The 24,339-nt window shown below is 24.4% G+C and overlaps 1 protein-coding gene across 11 annotated transcripts in view; it reads right to left on the bottom strand.

The window, feature by feature from the left end:
- The window catches only part of LOC127285523 (cell adhesion molecule Dscam2-like), a 163,185-nt gene that overhangs the window by 45,113 nt on the left and 93,733 nt on the right, over window positions 1-24,339 (bottom strand). For 6 of the 11 annotated variants that reach the window (XM_051311599.1, XM_051311600.1, XM_051311598.1 and 3 more), the window contains exons 10-13: window positions 23,631-23,789; window positions 11,317-11,703; window positions 6,734-7,066; window positions 24-143 (exon numbers count right to left, since the gene is read on the bottom strand). In XM_051311599.1, coding sequence (XP_051167556.1) covers window positions 24-143; window positions 6,734-7,066; window positions 11,317-11,703; window positions 23,631-23,789 — 999 coding nt within the window. The remainder of the gene's footprint in view (window positions 1-23; window positions 144-6,733; window positions 7,067-11,316; window positions 11,704-23,630; window positions 23,790-24,339) is intronic. The other 5 variants (XM_051311604.1, XM_051311602.1, XM_051311606.1 and 2 more) reach the window with 3 other exon arrangements.

Consider the following 24,339-nt stretch of genomic DNA (forward strand, 5'->3'; position numbering starts at 1 on the left):
CATCTTAAAGATCTATGACTTACTGTTAGATTGCTTCCAAGTTACAGATGGAATCGGAAATCCTTCAGCTTGACAAGCAATGGAAACACTGTGACCCACAATGGCATCTTGGTTGATAGGCTCAATTTTCCATTGCGGTGGCACTGAAAAAAATGAAGTAATTTTGTTAAAATTATTTTGAAAAAACATATTTTTTTTTAACAACTGAAAAAAAGTTCTAAAAACAACAAACATTCTATTTGGAGAAAATTATTTATTTTATATTCTTTTAATCAATTATCATTAATGGAAAAACATTTTTTATTTTATTTTCATGAAAAAAAAATTCGCACAAAAAATGTTTATCATCTTCTTATTATTTTGTAATAAAAATAATTTTCTTTTATTAAATGAAAATTAGTTAATATAAAATTCAATTCACTCGAAATAGAATTAATAATTCAATGTATAAAAAATTGTCACGTAATATATTAATAATTAATTTAAAAAAAAAAACATGCTATAAGAAAATCGCAATTTTGTCTCCAAAAATAGTAATTGCAAACATAAGACATATATCAATTATGCAAGATGCCAAAAATATTATAATTTAATTAATATATATAATAATTTCTCAAATATCATAAATTATTCACTAATTTTATTTTAAAAATTTTAAATGCATAATAAAATAATGAAACTAAATTACAAGGAAATATTATATATATATATTTTAATATAAAAGAAAGAAAAAACAGAACATGCTTTTAACACAATTACCGCAAATTTCACATTAAAAAATACTGGATAATATATAAAAAATTTATTATTAAAAATAATTAAAAATGTAATGTTAATAAATAATAAATTTTATAATAACATGCAAATTTTAATGTAAAATATTAAAAACATGCAAAAAATAGAGTGATTTTTTTATTATAAAAATATAATATGTTACTTTTTCTACGAGAAAAAAAATATTTTCTTATTTAAAATAATAAAAAATTTAACATTCCCTTTTAAAAAATATAACTTACGTAAAATAAAAAAAAATATTAATAAAATGAATTGAAAATCTACGAATATTAGTAAAATATTTAAACTAATTACAAAGAAAAATTATTTTAGAAATATTTTTATGCAACAACAAAAAAAATGTAAAACATAAAAAATAATGAAAAAAAAATTAATTACTATATGATAAGTCTAATATATATATATATATATAAATTTTGTTAAAGAGTACATCAATGTTACATAAAGCATTAGGGAGTAATTATGAGAAATCTAACAAATCACATAGTCATGCGAATGCACTAATTAATAACATTAATCATGTTATGCAATTCGTAGAAGTCACGCGCCAGTCATGCGAAAATGATGATTACGTTTATATCATCTCTCTTCACTTTCATGCATTAAAATGAATCACAAAAAATGAAGCTCCCTCAATTTTTATATTAATACAAAAATTTTTCCCTTCCTTTTTTTATTTGCCAAAAAAAAAAATCACGTAGAGAGAAATGTAAAAAAAAAAATTGTACAATTTACAATATAGAAAATAAATTTTTCTCTCATATTTCAAATTGTAAGAAATTACAATAGAAAATATTTCTTTTTTTTTCTCAATTCTCAAATATTGTAAAAATTACAAAACATTTTTTTTCTCACCTACGTAAATTATCATTATTATTTTTTATATTAATTTGCAGTGATCTATCACTATTATTCGATTCTTGTGAAAACCACAATGCTGTGAAAATTAGTTTTTTTGTGTGCAATAAACACTATTTAATTAATTATATATATATATAATTTACGACAGACAATTTGCTCTTTATTTAGAAAAGAATCAGAATAATAAAAATTTTACTTTTTTTCACATAAATTTTTCTCTATTCAATTCATTGGAATATTTTATTGTCTTTTTTAGAATATCAATAATTTTAATTTAATAACAATAGTAATAATAATATTTATTATTATTATTATTATTATTTTCATCAGTTTTTGAGAGTGAGTGTCAAAGGGAGTCGACCATATAAAGAAAATGAAATCTCAGAGAATGAAAATCTGGAACCGAAAGCTGAGATGGTCGTTGAAAATATACGTGTTCTCCGGGAAAGTACAGATTTCTGCTTCTGCCGTTGAGTGCGGAAGTGGGTAAATCCCGACAAGGCGGATTTACTTAGCACGGAAGTACCATCCTTACACACGTTATTTTCTACGACTCGTCACCAAACTACTTTTCGAGAAACTCTAGACAAAATAAAAAAAAAAAATAAATAAACCAAGAACATTTTTATAATACAAATATCACAGCGCGCACTATCAAACACTATTTACTATCCTCTTCCAATAGTGGTGTTTATTTTAAAAATTGCGAAAAGTATTTTTTCCACTTTTTTTGACTGTAAAATTGGAAAAAAAAATTTTTTTATTTAAAGTTTCCTTTAGATTATAAAATTTTCACTAATTTTCAGTAAAATTTTAATATTTGATTTAGTAATTTACCAACAATTAGTAAAATTTTAATATTTGATTTAGTAATTTATTAACAATTAGTAAAATTTTACTAATTATCAGTAAATTTTACTAACAATTAGTAAAATTTAACTAATTTGAAAGCAAAAAGTGAGTCACTAATTTAAATTAGTAAACATTTTTACTAATTTAGATTTAGAGAGTAGTTTCTTAATAGTATTTTTAATTTTATGTCAATTAAAAATTCTTTAAATAATTCAATGTGGAATGATAAAATTTAATTGAAATTAATTAAAAATTATCTCTATAATTTTTAATTAGTGAGAATTCATTCATTAAAAATTTTAGTAAAGAAAATATATTACTAAATCAAATAGTAATATTAGTAATATTAATAATAATAATAATATTAATATTATTAATATTAGTAATATTACTAATTTTTAGTAAAATTTACTGATAATTAGTAAAATTTACTGATAATTAGTAAAATTTACTGATAATTAGTAAAAATTTACTAATTGTTTGTAAAATTTACTGATAATTAGTAAGATTTTACTAATTTTTAGTAAAATTTACTGATAATTAGTAAAATTTTACTAATTTTTTCTAAAATTTACTGATAATTAGTAAAATTTTACTAATTGTTAGTAAAAATTACTGATAATTAGTAAAATTTTATTAATTCAGAAGCGAAAATTGAGTCACTAATTCAAATTAGTAAACATTTTTACTAATTCAGATTTAGAGAGTATTTTTATATTAATCATTACATTAAAAAAAAAAAAGTTTTTTCTAACCAAGAAAAATTTTGTCAATTTGCGGCAAAAAAAAACAAAAAAAAATATTTTCGTTTCATTAAATGTTGGTAAATTGGTGTACCAACTATACAATAGCATCAAAACATGAACTGTACCATATCTAATTACCAATATTAACATGTTACGACAATTATGTAAATGAAGGCTTATTTCTCCATAATCCGGAACAGTTATGCTGTCATTGCATAATTGGGACATTGGCTTCATAAACCTCATGCTAATCACTCAATGCCTATTCAAAATGATTATATTCAATTAGATTGTTTTTGGTTCAACAATACAAATTTTAATATACTTTTTTTTCTATTACAATATAGTTTTTATAATTTATTTATTTATTTAAACATAAGCGGATCATAAAATAATGAAAAAAAATATCAATTGTAAATTCAATATAATTTTAAAAATCTATTTAAAAATTCATAAAATAAATAAAAAATATATATTTAAATCCTATCAAAATTTGACTATCAAAAATTGATTCCAGTACCGCGCCAGTAGTGAATTCGGAAAAATTTTTAAAACGGGAATGTTTATAATTTGTAACAAAAAACGTTATTTAGTAATGAAAAAATATTAATTTTCTATATTTTTTTTTCATTGAAACTAATTTTTTTTATTTATTTAAATTTTTAAATATATAAATATTTTGTAAAAATTCTTGAAAAAAGAAAAATTCAAAAAATATATAAAACAAATATAAATATAAAATATGAAAAACTTGAAAATATTTTAACAAACTTTTTTTTTTATGAAATATTGGCATTCTCTCTAATGGTGTAACAATGTAAAACAAAATAAGTGACTTTGAACTTTCGCACGGGTCTCTATTTATATCATTTGTACTATAGAGAAAAAAAAAAAAAAAATTGAAATGAGCATATATGGAGTTGAAAAAAGTATAACTCGGCACTCATAACGAAATATCTGGTATGACGTCAAAATCATGATGTACGAGTACATTCAGTGGACGTGCTGGTTTATAGTCATAAACGTAATCTAAATTTACGATACTTTGGTGACTTGTTCTCTCGCACCAAGAGTAAACCAATATAAACACAGCGCGCAAAATGAAGTTTACTATACGTGCGCGCACCCAGTATACCACCGAATGTCACTCAATCCGTATTCTATATGCAATTACTTTAGAGGGTCAATCGAAAATGCGGTATACCAATATATGGATATAGATAATTTTACAGTTATATATTCTTATATATATATATATATAGAAAATCTATTTCCTCTTTTTTAAATTCTTTTATCGCGGAAATATATTTTTAAACACAATATTGACACTCTCACTTTCAAAATCTTCAATTTCAGGGAATTTTTTTTTTCATTTTATTATACTGAAATATGTATTAAAATATTCCATTGAAATATTATAATTATAAATTAATTATAAATATTCTAAATATAGTTATTTAATATAATATAAAATTTAATTATATAATATATAATTAAAATTAACACTAATTATCGTTTCGTTATTCCGATTCTTTTCAGTTGCGTGCACTTTTATTCAGATGTATATTATATACAAGTTCACGAAAATTTACATCCATGTTTTTATTTCCTTCAATTATTATTGAAAACATAAAAAGAATTGATTAAAAATAATAATGTTAAATTAATAATTAATACAATTATTCTTATAAACTGAAAAAAAATGTATTTATATTGATTCAAATAAATCGGTTACTTGACTATTATCAAATAAATATTTCCTTATTTATTTTTAATTCAATTAAATTTTATTTATTTCAAATAGAAAATTTTTTTGATTTAAATAAAGTTTGATTCAAAATACAATTATTATTAGATGCAAATAAATATTATTTGATACAAAGAAACATTTATTTTATATATAAAGAAACATTTATTTGATAGTCAAGTTGATTATTTAAAGCAAATAATTTTTTTTTTTTTTTTCAGTGTACTGAAGGTAATGGCATGGACGTAATATATTATTATGCTCCGGGTTTGGTTATTTGATATATCCAACATTAGTAATAAAAATCATAAACAAAATCAATTGCAGTTTAATGAAAATATTAATAAATTAAATTAATATTGTAGAAAAATGATTAAATAATATAAATTATAGATTTTTTAATGAAAATTTAATTAAATTAAATTAATTAGATAAATTAATTAGATACATCAATTAAATATCAATTAATTATTATAATAATTTATATATAGTGAAAATTCAATCATCTTTTATCATTTCCTCCTGATGTGATAATTGAATAATTCACTTCGATTGAAACACAATATTAATCAAGAACTAATTAAACCTTAATCAAATTATATATCCAGGGATGATCTTGAAATGCAATTTCACTTAAATTAATGTAAAATTAAAAAAAAAAAAAAAATTTTTTTCACCAAAAGAGTAAATTAAATAAACTGTATTTGAACAAATAATTTCTGTATTTGATGAAAATAATATTTAATTCACTCAAATAATAATTATTTGATACAAATAAATATTTCATTGATATAATAGTCAAGTTATCGATTATTTGAATTAAATAAATTTTTGTTTTTTCAGTGTAAAAAAAAAAATATAAAATTTTCAAACAAAAAGAAGAAAATTTTATAAATTAATAAATAAGTGTAAAAATTTCTAATTCATTCTTTCATGGTCATGGTAACGATTGATATGGAAACGGTTACTATGGTTACTATGGTAACGGTTGCTATGGTAACTGTTGGTATGGTAACGGTTGATATGGAAACGGTTACTATGGTTACGGTTGCTATGGTAAGAGTTGTCATGGAAACGGTTGTTATGGAAACGGTAGCTATGGTAACGATTGCTATGGTAACGGTTGCTATGGTAACGGTTGTTACTGTTACCATGGTAACTGTTGGTATGGTAACGGTTGATATGGAAACGGTTACTATGGTTACGGTTGCTATGGTAAGGGTTGTCATGGAAACGGTAGCTATGGTAACGATTGCTATGGTAACGGTTGCTATGGTAACGGTTGTTACTGTTACCATGGTAACTGTTGATATGGAAACGGTTACTATGGTTACGGTTGCTATGGTAAGGGTTGTCATGGAAACGGTTGTTATGGAAACGGTAGCTATGGTAACGATTGCTATGGTAACGGTTGCTATGGAAACGGTTGTTACTGTTGCTATGGTAACGGTTGATATGGAAACGGTTACTATGGTTACGGTTGCTATGGTAAGGGTTGTCATGGAAACGGTTGTTATGGAAACGGTTGCTATGGTAACTGTTACCATATGGCAACAATACCACGAAACCCTAAAAAAGAACAACCGTAAATTATTAAAAATAAATAAGCAACAAAAAAAAGAACAATAAATCTATAGAAAATAATAAAAAAAATAAATAAAATTTTCAACAAGAGGAAAATTTTATAAAATAAAAAAAAAATCGATAGTCCCGGAGCAGATCTGACACAAACCAGTTACGGAGAGTCTTGCTGAATGTTCGGTGACCCCAGCAATGTTGCTAATACTGCAAGTGTAGTTGCCACTATGCTTGGCAGTGACGTTACTAATCGTGAGGATGCTGGAAAATGGTGGATAGGCGCTTATCTGAATATTGTTGTTTTCCTCAGACGTCGATAACTGGTTCGATGAAACATCACCATTCTCTTTCAATTCAATTGGTTTCTTGTCCATTAGCCATGTGATGTTGAACGGCTGATCTCCTTGGCTCGTGGTACACATTAGCTGTGTCCTCATCCCTTGGGTGACACCAGTTTCGAAATAAAACGGTGCAATCCGCGGTGGAACTATAATTGTTATAGTCACGCAATTGATACTATTTGTTTGTTTTTTTTTTTACGTAAATTCCATATAATTAGATTTTTTGTTTTCATTTTTCATATAATAAATTCTGTTTTAATTAATTCAATCTCAAAAAAAAAAAATAAATAAATAAGAGGTCCCATTTCACAGCTTTGCGACTATTTTCACTTGGGTTTCATTTATTCACTACTTACCCAAACCATAATAATAAAAAAAAAAAGAAAAATACCCATTTCCCATCTGCTACCTCCGAGAGTATTTTTCTAGGAGATTGGGAAACAATTTGAAATTTGAGACTAAACCAGAGGAGAAACAGTCTCCGACTTATTTTTATCTCTGCGCGTGAAAATGGAAATTTTATTCGCTGAGAAAAAGAGAATTGTTTATGACGTTTTATTTAATTCAATAATTGATTGAAGAAACGAGAAAAAATTAAAAAAAAATTTTTATAATTGTTTTTAATCATTTTTCTCTAAAAAATAAATAATTCAGATTATAATTTAATTTTAAAATATTTAGCTTTGAGGTATTGACATTTTTTTATCAAACTATCGTTTGTTTCTATTTTTTTTCTGAAACGATTGTTTTTTTTGTTGCTTTTTTATCCTTCTGCTTCTTTATCTCTTTTTTTTGAGCTTTTTCAATCTATTATACAATTTCAATCTTTTGTTTTGTCAATCCATTGATTTTTTTTTGTCCTTTTTTCAACAATTTGTACTTTGAAAAAAATTATAATTGTTTTTCTTTTTTTTTTTATATTGTATTGAATTAATTGAAAAAATAAATTTTTAACTTCTAAATGAAGAATTACATTCTTTAATTAGATCAAGAAAAGGACCTGAAAAAGCAATCAAGATTCATCACCGATTAGAGTGACGTTCCACCCTTTTGGAGGATTCCAAGTCCTATTGTTTGCTTCATTGAAATGGATTAACTCAATGACATTGACAGATTTCAAACCTTTTCAGCTTTCCAACTTGTGGACTGCGAGAGAGTTTCAAGCAATTTTATGACAATATTCTCTTTCTCAATTGCGCGCGCAGAGAAAAAAAAACAATTTCCAAACTTTTTCATCTCTGATTTGTCTTTTTTTTTTTTGACAATTATTAAATTATTATTGTCATTAAAAAAAACATATACCAAAAAAAAAGGAATTCAAAAACATACTTTCAAAAATTTGTCTACGAATATAAAATTCGAATATAAGAAACAATCCAAAAAATTGTTAAATACATAGTATAATATTTAAACGATTGTTATTTTGTGTCAATACCAAAAAAAAAAAAAATGAACGCTAAAATTAATCTAACTATTCGATTAATATTTTTTATAGAACTATTAATGTAATGTAAAAAAAAACACTATATATACTGTGTAGAGGAAGAAAAATCGATTTTTTTTTTAAACGACCTTTAATGCATTTTACGAATATATACGAAAATTGAAACGAGCACGGTTTAAAAACTGGGCATAGTCGAGTATCATCAGTCATGTGACATTAAGATCTTAACTAGACTCAAAATGTCACTTAGGATCATACGCGCTAAGGGACGAGAAAATGTTTCATAAAAACCAGAAGAAAAAAAAAACCAAAAAAGTTAAAATAACAAAATTTTTTTTTTTTTCTACAAAAGAATAGTATAAGAAATCTTTTATTTACTTTTCTATTAAAATTGACATTTTTGTCAATGACTAGAATAAATGTTCTATTTTTGCCAAAAAAAAGAAAAAAGAGTGAAAAATCTGTCTTTCATTAGACAAAGTGAATTTGCCTGCAAATAGAGTTATTTACTTTGAAGTCAAGAGAAACTTTCATTAACTCAAATGGAAAAAGATTCTTTCTGAATGTTAAAACAATTTTCCACTTAGCGGCTAATTTATAAGAAGGTCTCTTTTTTAGCTACACTCTTTTATAAACATGTTTAAAAATAAAAAAAAAATTCTAAAAAAATTCTCTAGTTACATATTTTTAATTATAACATCGCTTATAGCAATTTATATATATTTTTATAAATTAATCAATTTATTTATTCAAAAATAAATATAAGTAAATTTTTTTTCTGAATTAAAAAAATCAAAAAATTAAAAATTAGTTATAATAAAATTGTAATTAAATATGTAATTAATTTTAAAAAAAAATCATTAACTAATTAGTGATATTTTCATCTGACTTAGAGAAACATTATCTCAACACGTTGTCCAGGGAATGCATTCGACTATCGAATATATATATATATACTATAACAGTAAAAATGTATTAACTGTGGAATCAGTCAAAATACAGAACTATTGAGACTATATATATAATATACGTATAATATATAAGTTTTTAAGTTGAAAAGTATTTCATTGAAAATCGGTTCGAAAAAGCGTGCAATTAGCGTGCAGAAGAAAATAGCGTGCAGGAAAATAGAACAAGTTTTAGCTGAAAGAATTTATAACGTCTAAAAAAAATTTTATTTAGCGTGCATTTTGTGAAAGAGCATGTAGCAGAAAACAGGCAAGGTTAGATTTTTGGAAAAAAAAGAAAGGAATTCTTTACTGATGAAAAAGAAAAGATTTTTTTTTTTTACAAAAATTAATTAAAACAATTTTTATCAAAAAATTAATAGCAAATCAAACAGAAATTTATCATTTGAAATTAACATATAAAAAAGTTAATAAATAACATTAATTTCAAATTGATTTGCAATAAATATATAGTAAATTGTTTTAATAATGTTTGATATTTTTATTTGTTTTTTTTAATCATTACTTTTCTCAGTAAAAACGATCATCTTTTTTGTCATTTCGATTCTCGTAACAAATTTTTTTTCATTTTTAAATCATGCAAAAAATAGTTAAATAAATTTAAAAGTGATTTTTTTTTTTTTAAGAAAAAGAGAAAAATTGTGCAAATAAAAAATTGGAATATAAAAATTATGATACGAGGATCGACATGTAACTGGGCAAGAGTTTTTTTTTATTTATTAATAATTTTAATTTTAATTAATAAAATTTTCACATGAAATATTATGGAATAATTATTAATTATAAAAATGTTCAATATTAAATAAAAAAAAAAATTTATATAAATTTAAATTTACGATTATAAAAAAATAGTTAATTAAAATATTAGTAATAAAATTGTAATAATGATTAAATTATAATTTAATAAATAATTTATAAATTGGAAATATGAGAATTCATTACTGATAATGTATTATAGTAATTTTAATTTATTAAAGTTAACTGAATATGAAATTCTATCGTCTAGGAAATTAAAAAATTAATATCAATGTATTAATAATATCTCGTTAGTCTGAATTCTTATAATTATTATAAATATGCTTTTTTTATTATAAATAATCGGAAAAAAACTTCATCTGGAAGAGCGAAAGGTTTCACTAAAATAGTGAAAAATTTAACTGGAACAATTAAAACTTTTGCTATTGTAGTGAAATCTTTCGTTGTTTCAGATAAATATTTTTTTTATGATAATAAAAAAAGTGTAATATTAAATTATTGTTATTTTTAATAAATTAAAATATTTTGTGCATGTATACCTGCTTTTTCCTCATCAGGGTTCAATTTTTCTTTAAATCGAATTTTTTTGTTTTCATTTAAAATTACTAATTTTTTTACATCGTGTTTCTAATTTTACCAATATTAGATTCCAAATACAAAATTTATTTATATATAATAATCAATATAAACATTTTAATATAAAAGAAAATTTTTAAAAATATTTTATATTTTTATTCAATAAAAATTATATTATATTAATTTTAATATTAAACGAAATATTTCAACTAGAAAATATTATATAAATTAAAATTCAAAATATTTAAATTTAAAAACAGATTCTTTTAATTTCAACATTTTTCAGGGATTACGATTTAATTTTACATTTTATTTATTTTTCATCACAAATGAAAAAAATCACTTTCAAGAAGAATCGAACCCTGCGACTCGGAGAGTATACATACCAACTACTTTATCCCTAGGCTATCGGAAAAATAAAATGTTCAATCAAAATTTGTCAAAAAAAAAAATAATAATTCTACTTTTTTAGAAATATTTTCTATTTCCAAATTTTCCTCATTATTTCAACCAAAAAAAAAAAGAAAGTAAAAAAAATTTTTTCGTTAATTTTTGCCCAGTCAAAATGACAATGTAAAAAAGGTGAATTTTTTTTTTTTTTTTTTTTTTTTGGGTTGGTGCTTATAAAGAAACACCAACGGTTTTCTGTTACCGTTGACGTGGAGGAGTGCAGAATGAGCGACGGTGTCAGCACCGTTGGCCACGCGACAGGTGTACGTGCCATTGTGTGCAGGTGCGATCGTGCTAATGCTCAGAGCGCTGTTAAAAGCGTCATATTGGCGGATGTTGATCGCCTTTAATTGTTGTCCCTGATCCCTTGGACGGGGCTGATCAGCGTGACCCGATTTTTTACTACCAATAACAATTGATGATTCAAGCCCCGTCAGGGATGTATCCGATACTTCATCAATTGGCACATTATCTTTGAGCCATGTAAATGTTAGAGGTAGGTCGCCGGTGACGACAACACACTGTATGCTAGTACGATCCCCTACGTTTAAATCGCGAGCAAAATTGAAAGGCGTGATTTTAGGTGGCACTGAAAAGAACAATACAGAACAAGGTTGCATTCCATCAAAGCAGTTCATAGACATTATATATATATACGTATATATAATAGAAAGAGAGACCCCTCGGTAGGAAAAAAAAGAGTAGGGAAAAAGGAAATTTTTTTTTTTCTTAACGAGCTGAGCCAAACAAAAGTATCTTAAAAACAAGTGTTTTAAAAGCATTTGAGTGTGTTCATCAAGAAGGGTCGATGCAATTTTTTTTCTGTCCTAATGGGAAAAAATTGCCCTTTTTTTTGTTTCTCAATGCGTTTTAGAAATATTTTACCATAATTATTTATTTTTCATTCATATTTTATTCAATTTTTCTAAATTTATTATAAATTATAGAATTTGTAATGGATATTTTAATGTGTCTGGCTAAAAAAAACTGTACTATTGAAAATGAATTTTTTTCTGAAATTATTAAACGTCTGACCAAACACTGGTTTATACTACTTACAACTTTTACGAATTTGGCGTAAATTTTCAATGTCTGACTAAACAGGGACGTGTACTACTAAAAAATTATATTTCTTTGTAATAAATGTTGAAAAATATATTTTGAATAATTTTATCGACTGTCTGACTAAACAATGACTTATACTACTTAGAAGTAGTTTTTCCCTTATTATTTGATTGAATCCTTGCACGTCTGACTAAAAAAACAATAGTACCACTGAAAATTTTCTATCAATATTTATATATTATTCACTGTCTGACCAAACACTGATTTCCATTACTTAAAAGTTAGATCTTTCTAAATGGATTATAATTTTCATACTAAACTTTTTTTTAATACTAAACTGAAACTATACCACTAAAAATGGTGTCAATTCATAAACTCCAGCGCTTTATAGAAATATTGAGTCTGACCAAATACTGCTTTATACTACTTACGATTTTTACTAATTAGATGAATTCTTCAATGTCTGACTAAACAGGGAAGTGTACTACTAACAATTATAATTCATTTTTTTAAAATAATTTAACAATTTTTAACCCCTTCACTGTTATTGACCTCTATAGAGGCATAAAAATATCGTGCCACCAGTGTGTATGACCGCTATAGTAGCATCTAGAAAAAAATAAGTAGACACAATACGATAAACTTGTCAATAGGTATTCTTAGGTATGGTAACATCAGGTTTTTTTTAAAAAAATTTTTTTACCACATACGGGGCACGGAAGCTTTATTTCTGCTACACAGCGAAGGGGTTAATAATGTTATTCACTGTCTGACTAAACAATGACTTACACTACTTAGAAGTAATTTTTCCCCTCATTATTACTTTATTATACCTTACACGTCTGACTTAACAACAACATTATCACTGAACATTTTCTTGGAAATATTTTTCTATATTATTCACTGTCTGACCACAAACTGATTTACACTACTTAAAAGTGTTTTATTTTGCAAAAAATTAATGTTTTGTGTCTGACAAAAATTGAACTAAACTACTGAAAATTTATTTATCAATTTATAAATTTCACTGCTGTATAGAAAATATTGACAGTCTGACCAAATACTGTCTTAAACTACTTGAAAAAAAGGATCAAACTATTTTTTTGAACGTCTGCCTAAAGAAAAAACTTCTAGCAATAATTATACTTCAATTATTACAATTTTTAAATAAAATTATTATCGGTCTGACTAAGCACTGACATACACTACTTAAAAAACAACTGAAATATTTCCAATTATTTTCTTTATGTCTGACTAAAATGGAACCCTACTACTGAAAATTGTATTTCAATTAAACATTTTACGAAAAAATTATTATCGTTCTAATCGAGACATACATAATTTTTTAAACAATTTTTCCCTAATTATTTAGTCTATTTCCTGCAAGGGTTAACTAAATAAAAACTAAAACTACTGAACATTGTATCTAAATAGCTGTAAATAAATCTTTAAATTGTCAAGTTTGACCAAAAACTGTCACAGAATTTTTTTAAAAAAATTTCTACATAATTCTCGAATGTCTAACTAAACGATGAAGCTACTACTAAAAAAATATATATCTCAATTTTAAACGAAATTATTGCAAGTCTGACAAAAAAAAAACCGACTTACACTACTTGAAAACAAATAAATTCTTATATTTTTTTATTGAAATATAATTGTTAATTTAAATTATTAACAACAAATAAATCAAAAAAATATATATTTTTAAAATTTCAAACAAAATGTCAATTATAAAATGATATATTATTATTGAATAATTTCAAAGTGAAAAGTCAATAATCTAATTGACATTTAAAGAGCATGTGGATAATTTTCTCTTATTGGTGTATATGAATAGAAGAACTCTTATACAGTATGTCAACTTGAAATTTCCTTTTATGCGCCATAAATAAATGCTATGAAATTGGCTTTCAAGGAGAAAGGTCAAAAAAAAAAAAGTTTTGCCATAAGAAAAAGAAATGCATCCTATTTTTATCGAAGAAACAAGAAACAGACTGAAGAAAATGTAGAGACTTAAAAAAAAGAAGATATAAAAGTGGAGAATAATAAAACCAATATGATGACAACAACGTGAAACTGAAATATGCTTTACAATAGTAATAATAATAATAATAATATTCAATTGAAATCAATACAATTTTTTAACAAAAACCGCAAATATGTATTTTCTCGATATTTCACTTTCGATAATATATTGGTGAATTTCTGTCGAATATCGATGATATTTATTATTATAATCCAATGAAATTAATATCGTTACGTCAATATACGAAAGGACGATAATACATAATTTTGAAAATCCCCTCCCAATCAAAATTAATCTCCTATTATTTATTAAATAAATAGATAATTTCAAATGTTTGAACATTCTGTTTCACTATAAAAATGTCTTTTACTGAAAAACAAAATTAGTATTAAAAAAAAATTATCATTTGACTGCAAACAATTTTTATACTAAACTAAAAAAAAGATTTTTTTGATTAAAATAAAATTTAATTGTTAAGAAAACAATTTTAACAATTGTCTGACTTAAATTGACTTTTACTACTTGATATATAAAAAATTCACAAAAAAATTTGTCTAACAATAAGTCTAACTAAAACACGACTTTTACTACTCGTACTAAATTTATATGAATTAAATTCAATTTGACAAAAATTATTTTTATTACTAATAAAAATAAAAATAAAAAAAAAAATGCCTGAGAGGAAAATTTCAAATTCTGAGCTTTCTTTTAACTTCATGTCTGACCACACGACAGTAATTCTACTATAGAGTTCATTGGACGGTCACACACGCGTTTAAGCTACGAAATAGTGAATGCGAATTCTCACGGAAATTCATGAAAATAGTATTCCACTGCTATAAAACGTGATGCGAAACTTATGGGAGAGAAACGAATACATTTTCAAGTAACCTACTGCACTCGGAGAAAAGATTCCAAAGACCTACTCAAACAGAATTCCAATTCTATCGAGGATTCCACTGAACTACCTTTTTCCACATCCAACACTAAAGACGCTTTTATAAATTTTTTTTTTTTCTCCAACAAAAATAGTTTTCACTTTATTGTCCGGATTCATTTTCACATTGTTTCAATCAATTCTAATTTATTTCTATTACTATCTTACAATTATTATTATTATTATTTTTCCCTTATTACAAATTTTATAATTATTATCGATTCAATATATTATATAATTGTAAAAATTCTATATTATCCCAGGTAGAAAAATTAACATTACTAACGTTACTAATATTACTAACGTTACTAATATTACTAACGTTACTAATGTTACTAACGTTAGTACCTATAAAAAAATTAAGAAAATATTTCTAAATTGTATTTTTGCAGAAACTTGTCGAAAATCGACCACCAGGAAGTATTTAATGTTCTTACCCGCACTTTTTGTAATTTTCATTCCTATTATCACTTCCACTTTTTTATTTTCATTACCGTTTCCACTTTCACTTTTTCTAATTCTCATTCCTATTTTCACTTCCACTTTTTATCATTTTCATGCCCATTTTCATTTTCACTTTTTTATTTACATTACCACTTCCACTTCCACTTTTTCTAATTCTCATTCGCACTTCCATTGTCGGAAAGTGAAAGTGAAATGTGAATGTTAAATGTGAAAGTGGGAATGAGAATTAGAAAAAGTGGTAGTGGCAATGAATATAAAAAACTGGAAGTGGAAATAGGAATGGGAATAAAAATTAGAAAATGTGGAAGTGAAGTGGGAATGTGAATTAGAAAGAGTAGAAGTGAGAATGGAAGTGCGAATGAGAATTAGAAAAAGTATAAGTGGAAATGGGAATGAAAATTATAAAAAGTGGAAGTGAAAGTGGTAATGGGAAAGTAGTGTCAAAGTTTCTGTGAAAATATATTTTAGAAACTCTTAATTTTTTTATAGGTACTAACTTTAGTAACATTAGTAATGTTAGTAACATTAGTAACGTTAGTAACGTTAGTAACGTTAATTTTTTTTACCTGGGATGTAAAAATTATTATTTCGTATATTTAATAACTGTGAATTATTATATTATTTGTGTGTGTGTGAAAATAATTTAAAAAAAAAAAAATAATTTAACTAAACAAAGTATAAGTTTTGAAATAAATATTTCATGATGCCTGTTATAGAAAAAATGGTATGAGGTCGTTCAACTTTTTTTTTTTTTTAACATATTCTCTTTTCAAGCTTTAAATTTATCATCATCCAGTGTGGCGTACGAAAATTACAAACAGCATTAATTTTATATAGTGTACTTCCAGTTTAGCTCAGCTCTGAAATAAAGCTTCACTTCCCAATTCGAGAATGCTACGTGCAACCACCCTCTCCCACCATCCTAAAGTAGTTCACGTTTGAAATTTCACCTCCTCAATAAAGTGTTGTATATATATATATATAAACGCATTCATTTCGCATTTTCACATAAAGCAAAAATATATAGTTCTCAATTTGATTTTTCATGAAAAATATTTCAATTTTCATATCGTCAATTTATATATATATATAATATAGAACACATATTGTAGAAATATTTTCTTGTAGAATAGAAAAAAAAAATCTATCCCGAAAAATGTTTGTAGAAATTTTTTTGTTTTAATTTCTATATATTGAAATTCCATGGGAATAAAAGGGAAAATATAGAAGAGCAAATAAAAAAAAAATTATATAACTAAATTTTCATTTGCAGAAATTTTTTTTTTTTAATTTTATAGGAAAGAACGGAGAAGAAATATTTTTTTTGTCTGTTATAGAAAAGATGAAATAAAAAAAATTATATTTAACAAAATTTTAATTTGCAGAAATTTTTTTTTTTTGTTTTAATTTCTATATTTAAATTCCATGGAAAAGAAATATTTTCCTTCTACTATATAGAAGTGGAAGTAAAATAGAAATTATTTTTTAAAAAAAAGGTACTTTTGTTTTAAACTATATTTGAAATTTCATGCGGGGAAAAAACAATTTTCAACTATAGAACACAATAGAAAAATAGTAAATAAGAGAGTTTTTAAAAGAGAAACCAAACAGCTTTCATTTATATAAAAAAAAAAAAGTGAAGTAAATATTTAATATTTACGAAGAAGTTATAAAAAAAAGCATTATTAAGACTTCAATATGAAATTGCAGTATAACTTTTTTTTTTGCTAAGGGAATGAGAAGAAATACAGGTCAACGGTCCAATAAGACGTAAACTTGGCAATATAAGTTGTAACTGAGATTTGTGACATATATGGGTCAGCACCATATAAGCCAAGAGTACCTTTCGAGTTAGAAATAAAATCAGAATGCGCGCTAAGATTTTTACGATTTTCAACTTATATGACATCTGCCACTAATTTCTTACATTTCGTTTTTCCCCCACAAAAAAAAAAAAATATATTTTTACTTCATTTTCCAAAAAAGAAGAATTTTTTTATTTTTTTAATTTACTTTTTTTATTTTCTTTTTTAAAATTTGTTTAATCCTTCAAAAAAAAATTAATTCCGTTATATTTGACTTTTGGTCACGAAAAAAGATTTTCCATTTTATTCACCGCAAAAATGGTTTTTTTTTTTTCATTCTCGAAATAGGAAGACAAAGCTTGGGAGAGATTTAAAAAAATTTTCTGTCTTGAATTTAAATGTACCGAATATAATTGAGTCTCCACGAAGGAGAATATATATATATATAGATAGTGAAATTCTTTGTAGCGTTTCATTTTGCCAAGCTTGCGCTTTATCGAATTAAACAGGAGGAAGCTTTTAAAGATTTCCCACACCAAGCATATAATGGAAACTTAATGAAAAAGAAACCTCGTCGGGTGATAGCTGAAAAAACTGAATTACAGATTGTAATTAAAACAACGATCTCGGAATATATAGAAAAAGAGAGAGAGACAGAGAGAGAGAAAAAAAAAAAGAAAAGAGAAAGAAATAAAGGTGTTAATTTAAAAACAGCATATTTCACGGTGTTAGTTGTCGCTTGTCCGATTTTCCAGGCCGGTGCTCTCATGCGTTTTTATGCACGCTTTTTTACTAGCTCTCTTAACGTTCCATATGCCGTAGTAGAAAATCGAATGGCAAAGCTTCTCTCGAGCGCGACTAGGCAACGCCATAAAACGACGGTGTAAAAGCGGCTTTAAGGTTATGCGGTCGAGTTAGAAGGTAAAATTCTTGAGGTAACATCCCACCGTAACTGATCCTTTCTCATCACCCCTCCCCCCTTTCCTATATATCTCTAGTTAAAAAAAAAACCTCCGCTTGATTAAAGAAAAAAATATTCCTTTAAATAAAAAATCACTTTTTTAGCGATTTTCTATTTTTAGAATTCTATACAAAAAAATAGAATCAGTATTTTAAAAAAATTTGAATTTAATATTTAAAACAATATTTCCGAACAATTTAAAAATAAGTTCTTTTTTTTTAACTCAAAGTTTTTCGATTTTGTATAAAAATAAAAAAATAAAAATCTCTATACAAAGAACGCGCCTCTTTCTAATAATATTATATTTAATATAAAAATCATAATATAAATATATATATATATTTTTTTTTTTGGAGTTATAAATGAAAAAATTGTACAAACAACCCACGGTGGTTTATTCTATTCTTTGCCATTTTCTGCCTGGTTGGCAAGCGAGACGAGAGGCAATCCGTAAATCGAAACGATTCTTGTATCAGAAAAACGAAGAAACTATTTTCTTTGTTCGCTTAATGCTTGATGTTGAAGTACAAAAAAAAGGGGGAAAAAAAAGAAGAAGAAAAAAAAAAAAAAAAAAAAAAAACTTAAAACGCATTGCTTTCTGCAAATTGAATTAAAGACGTTGGAAATGGAACTCTATATAGAACTTTCTAACTATACCTTACATCTTACAAATCAAATTAGAAACCCCCTTTTTTACAAGGTACAAGTAGCATTCTGTCGCTGTGAAGTGATTCAAGTTATATTGCATCTTAAACATTAGTTCAAAAATTAATAGCCGATCGGCAAAAAAATATGCGGAGTGATTTTTATGTTCTGGAACCACTAAATTTTTTTTATTTTTTAATTCCACTTTTTTTTTTGTTTAAAAAAAAGAGATTAAAAAAATTTTTTTTTTTGGTCCAGAACATAAAAATCAATATATATTTATATAGTAGAGAAAAAAAACAGGAAGGACAAAAAAGGTCAAAAGAAAGTATAGGGGAAAAAATTTTTTTTTCCATTGTTCAAAAGTATCTCGTATTAATTTTTCACTTTTGAACTAACACCCATTTTTGTATATGTATTTATTTCAAGGGTGCATTCTCAATGTTCATCAACAATTTCAATATTTATTATCTGATCAATTCGTATAAATACCTATATACATTCGATAATGTTGAATATCGGCTTACTAATCAATTATTACACAGAAATTTATTTGTGCAAAATTGTCGGAATTATTGTCGAAAATTATTAAATTTTTATATATTTAATAAATAATTGTCATTTAGAGTCAAATCACTCGTTTTTTTTAATTCATTACAATATTTAAAAGAAATTTTCAATCAAAAGGAATATTTAAAAATTTTGTATAATTTTTAGTTTGATAAATAAATAAATATTTACTTGAAGGAAATAATTTTTATTTGAATTAAATAGATCAATATAGATATTTAGACCAATAATTTCTTCATTTAGAACAAATATATACTTTATTTAATTAAAATAAAAATTATTTGATTCAAATAAATTATTCATTAAAATAAAAATTATTTGATTCAAATAAATTATTCATTATAATAAAAATTTATTTGATAGTAGTCAAGTAACCGATTAGTTAAATAAAATAATTTTTTTTTAAAGTAGTAAAAGTAGTTTTTAGTCAGACTATATTCTAATTAAGTTTATTATCAGTAGTAAAAGTTGTTTTCTATTATACAACGTGTAAAGTTTTTTGAAATTTTTTTCACCAGTAGTTTAAGACCGTTACAGTTGGACTTTACAAATTCTGTTATGTTTGTTATCAGTAGCATTAAAAGTTAGTTCCAGTCAGACAATAAGTTTTACATTATTGTAACTTTTTTTATCAGTGGAGAACGACAGTTTTAGTCAGACAAAAATTCGTAAAATTACTATATACCTTAGAATCAGTAGTAAAAGATCGCTTTAGTCAGACGAAATAGTTCAAATTCTTAGAATTCTTGTATAAGTAGTAAAAACAGTTTTGGTCAGACAGGATTTTTTTTGTAAATTCTACATTATTTATTAATTTATTAATATTTAATAATTAATATTAATATTTATTAAAATTATTTATTTTCTTTATTTATTATAACAAATAAATAAATTTTTATTATCTAAATTCTTTTACAAAGAAAGAAAGAAAAAAAAATATAAAACAATAATTAACGACAAAATTCCTTCGAAGCTTAATTAAAAAAAAAAATGTATTTCACATTGCTGTTGATAAACTTGAGAGAAACTATAAATAAGTTCAAGTACTAAGGTAAACACAAATTATAGAAGATTTTTCACTTATCTCTTCAAGATTGTTTCGAAAAGTTAGAAAAGATATCGTGATCGATAGTTTGCTATTTAGAGTCATACATACAGAATGCTATTCATTTATAATATATATATATACACATGTTATCCAGAAATACACATCAGGTGGATGTAAAAGCAAATTAAGGTCATTTAACAAATGACGTCATCGATCCTGACAATAAAAATTCTCAACTAATTTCTCATTGACAAAAATTTATTAATTATAGAATCAAATTAAATTATTTACAATCATTATATTGAAACAACTTTTTTTCCATTGTAAATAATAATTAAATTAAATATTATTTTAATTAAAAAAGAAATAATTTTAGACCGATGACAACATGTACAAAATGTCCTCAAAAATTATTAATAAAAATTATCCTAAAAAAAAAAAAGAAAAATTACAAAAAAACATTGAATATTTTATTCGTCCCTTTTTATGAATTTTTTTCTTTAATTACATATATTTAAAGAAAATTATTGTTCGACATTTTTATATTCTAAAAAAATTAAGTAAATTATTAAAAAGAAAAAAAAATAATTCTTTCCAAGGACTCATTTAATTTAATTTTAATATACAGGACGAATTTTTATGTAATAGAATAATGAAAAACTATACTTTAATTAATGATTTGACAATTATATAATTGCGAAGTAATTTAAACTAATTAAATTTTACTATCCACCCGTTATATAACTATACAGTAGCTTTTGTGAGAGCGAGCGCGTGCAGGTTTAGTTATGCTATAAAGAGACAGAGAGAGTGAGAGAGAGAAAGAGATAGAGAGATAGAGAGAGAGAGCGATGCAGTGAATTTTGCGGTGCTCTGATGTGCGCAGGATTTCTCTATTCACGTTGAATCATTAAGATCGAGATTGAAGCTCTAAGGAATACGAAATTCAATTTCCGATGCCGACATCAAGAAAATAAGGGCAGATCTGCCGAGGCGTTGAGAAACCTTCCTATATACTCTCCTTATATCAAAGGAAGTTGTGCCTCTTTTGCAGCATACTGATCAATTATTTGCAGATTCACTAATATATATATATATATATATATATATATAAAGTTGATACATTAACTCGCGATTAAACTGACAGGAATTTTACGAAGCGGAAAATCTCATTAGCAAAATTTTCATTTTCTTCATTATAACAATTAAAAATACCATCTATAAAAATCGATTCAATTCTCAAAAAAAAACAAAAAAAAGATATTTTTTTTTTCAATTAAAATGTTGATTTACAACATTTTGATTAAAAATGCAAATAATATTCAAAAACAAAAACTTAAATAATTCATGTTTGGGGCGTATGATTATCCCATAAAAATAATTAGTTACAATTTTCATTTTTCATTTTCAATATAATTAATTTTTAGACAAATTTTCATTTTTCGAATTAACATTTTAGAAAATTTATTTAAAAACAAATTTTTACTTTAGAAAATTTTTTTAAATTTTTATTTGGTAGAATTTCTCTACAAATCTTTTTATTAAAAATTCGATTTAATTAGCCCACTTGGAAAGATTCCCCGGAAAGTGCTACCTGGAGGTTCTATCAGAATTCCGCCGGAACTTCCTACGTAATTCCCTCGGAATTCCATCGGAGTTCCAAAGAATTTCCAATGGGATTCCGACGGAATTCCGACGGAATTAGGACTCTAAAATTTTTGAAAAAATTAATCGGAATTCCGGCGGAATTCTGATAGAACCTCCAGGGAGCACTTTCCGGGGAATCATTCCAAGTGGGAGAATTCTTTAAAAAAAAAAAATTTTTTTGAAAAGAAATTCTGTAAAATAAAAATTCCATGAAATAAAAATTATCTTAAAAATTTGTTAAGTAAAAATTCGTTTAAAAAATCAAATTATCTGAAAGGCTATTTTGAAAAATGAAAATACGTCTAAAAAATAAACATAACTAACAAAATATTTATAGGAAATTAATATTCTTACTTATTTCCCATAAAAATATAAATATTCGTTAGTCATGTTCTTTATTTTTTTTTAATAATATTTTCCAACAAAATTTTTTGTTACTGAATTACTTATTTTTTTTAATTAGGTTAGTCAAGTAAACATTTTTGTTTTTGAATTATTTAAATTTCATTATCCGATATATCAAACTGAAAAATAGAGATTGGATACATTTCATCAATTTTTGATGGATGCAAATTTACTTTTGCATATGGATATGCGGTTTTTTTTTTGACGCTGGAATTATATATTTAGAAAGTTGGGACAATTGTAAATGCGTGGCTTACAAATATTATATATACGAATTCTTTGACAGGTATGTATATATATATATATATATGTATAGAAACTAAATTATTATTCCACGAATATAAACTTGTTGAGGGATTGGTATGCATGACGTATTTTACATACACAGGTTGTACTGTACTTAATGCTACTGGACGAATAGAATTATTACTAAATATGTAAATATGTAAATTTTGTCGACCGAAAGATGATTTGCCTTAACTTTAGATTGAAAGCTTCGTTGCTTTCATCATCAACATCTCGTAGAGAAACTTTTCCCTCTTGTTTATATATATATATATTATTAAATATATATATATATGTGTGTGTATTTTTTAAATATTCGTTACCATTATTTGCAAATTATGAATAAAAAATATTTTTTACTAAAAAAATACCATTATTTTTATATGTCAAACTTTAGGTATTAAAAAAAATAATAATTAAAAATTATTTATCATTCTGTCTCGAAAAATTTTTCAAGGGGGCAAAAAAAAAAAATGTAAAAATTAACCTCCCTATTATTTAAAAATTAATGTGGTTTGAAAGTTAATGAAACAATGACCCGATATTGTTTTCACATGAAAAATGATTGGAAATGTTTTTTTTTGAAAAAAAACAAATCTATTGAATAATTTAGAAAATTAATTTAAAAAAATTTTATAGAAAAAAATCACTTACCCAAAACTCGAACTTCGACTGACCGATAAGCAGTAAAATTGTGTTTATTTCTCGCAGTACACGTGTATGTTCCAAGATCTGCATTTTGTTGAACGGTTTCGATAGTTAATGTACCGTTTAAAACCCTCTGCCTCATATTTGTTGGTAGTCTCGATCCATCTTTTAATAATGAATTAAATATTTTACTAGCAATATTAAACGCGCGCAAGCGCGCCAAATTGAATATTTCCTTATTTGTTATAGAGAAATTAAAAATTAATATTATCAATAATTATTTAAATTTATTAGAATATTATTCCATATTAAATGATAAAAATAAAAATTATATGTTTATAGGCCTCAGATTATTAATTATCAAATTATTAAATTTTAAATTCAAAGTCTTTTAAAATTCAATTATTTTCCAAATTTTCAATTTAAAATCAAATGAAATTCAATTATTACCCAAAATTTCCATTCAAAATCAACTAAAATTCACTTATTATCCAAATTTTCAATTTAAATTCAAATAAAATAAAATTATTTTCTAAAATTTCATTTCAAAATTAATTATCAAAAATCAACTAAAATTGAATTGTTATTTAAAATTATAATTGAAATTTAATTATTTTCCAAAATTTCAATTCAAAATCCAAGACAATTCAATTATTTTCCAAATTTTTAATTCAAAATCCAAGACAAGTCAATTATTTTCCAAATTTTTAATTCA

This window comes from Leptopilina boulardi, unplaced genomic scaffold (genome assembly GCF_019393585.1).
Source record: "Leptopilina boulardi isolate dan_hultmark-lab unplaced genomic scaffold, ZJU_Lbou_2.1 LbouV2_333, whole genome shotgun sequence".
Taxonomy (NCBI): Eukaryota; Metazoa; Arthropoda; class Insecta; order Hymenoptera; family Figitidae; genus Leptopilina; species Leptopilina boulardi.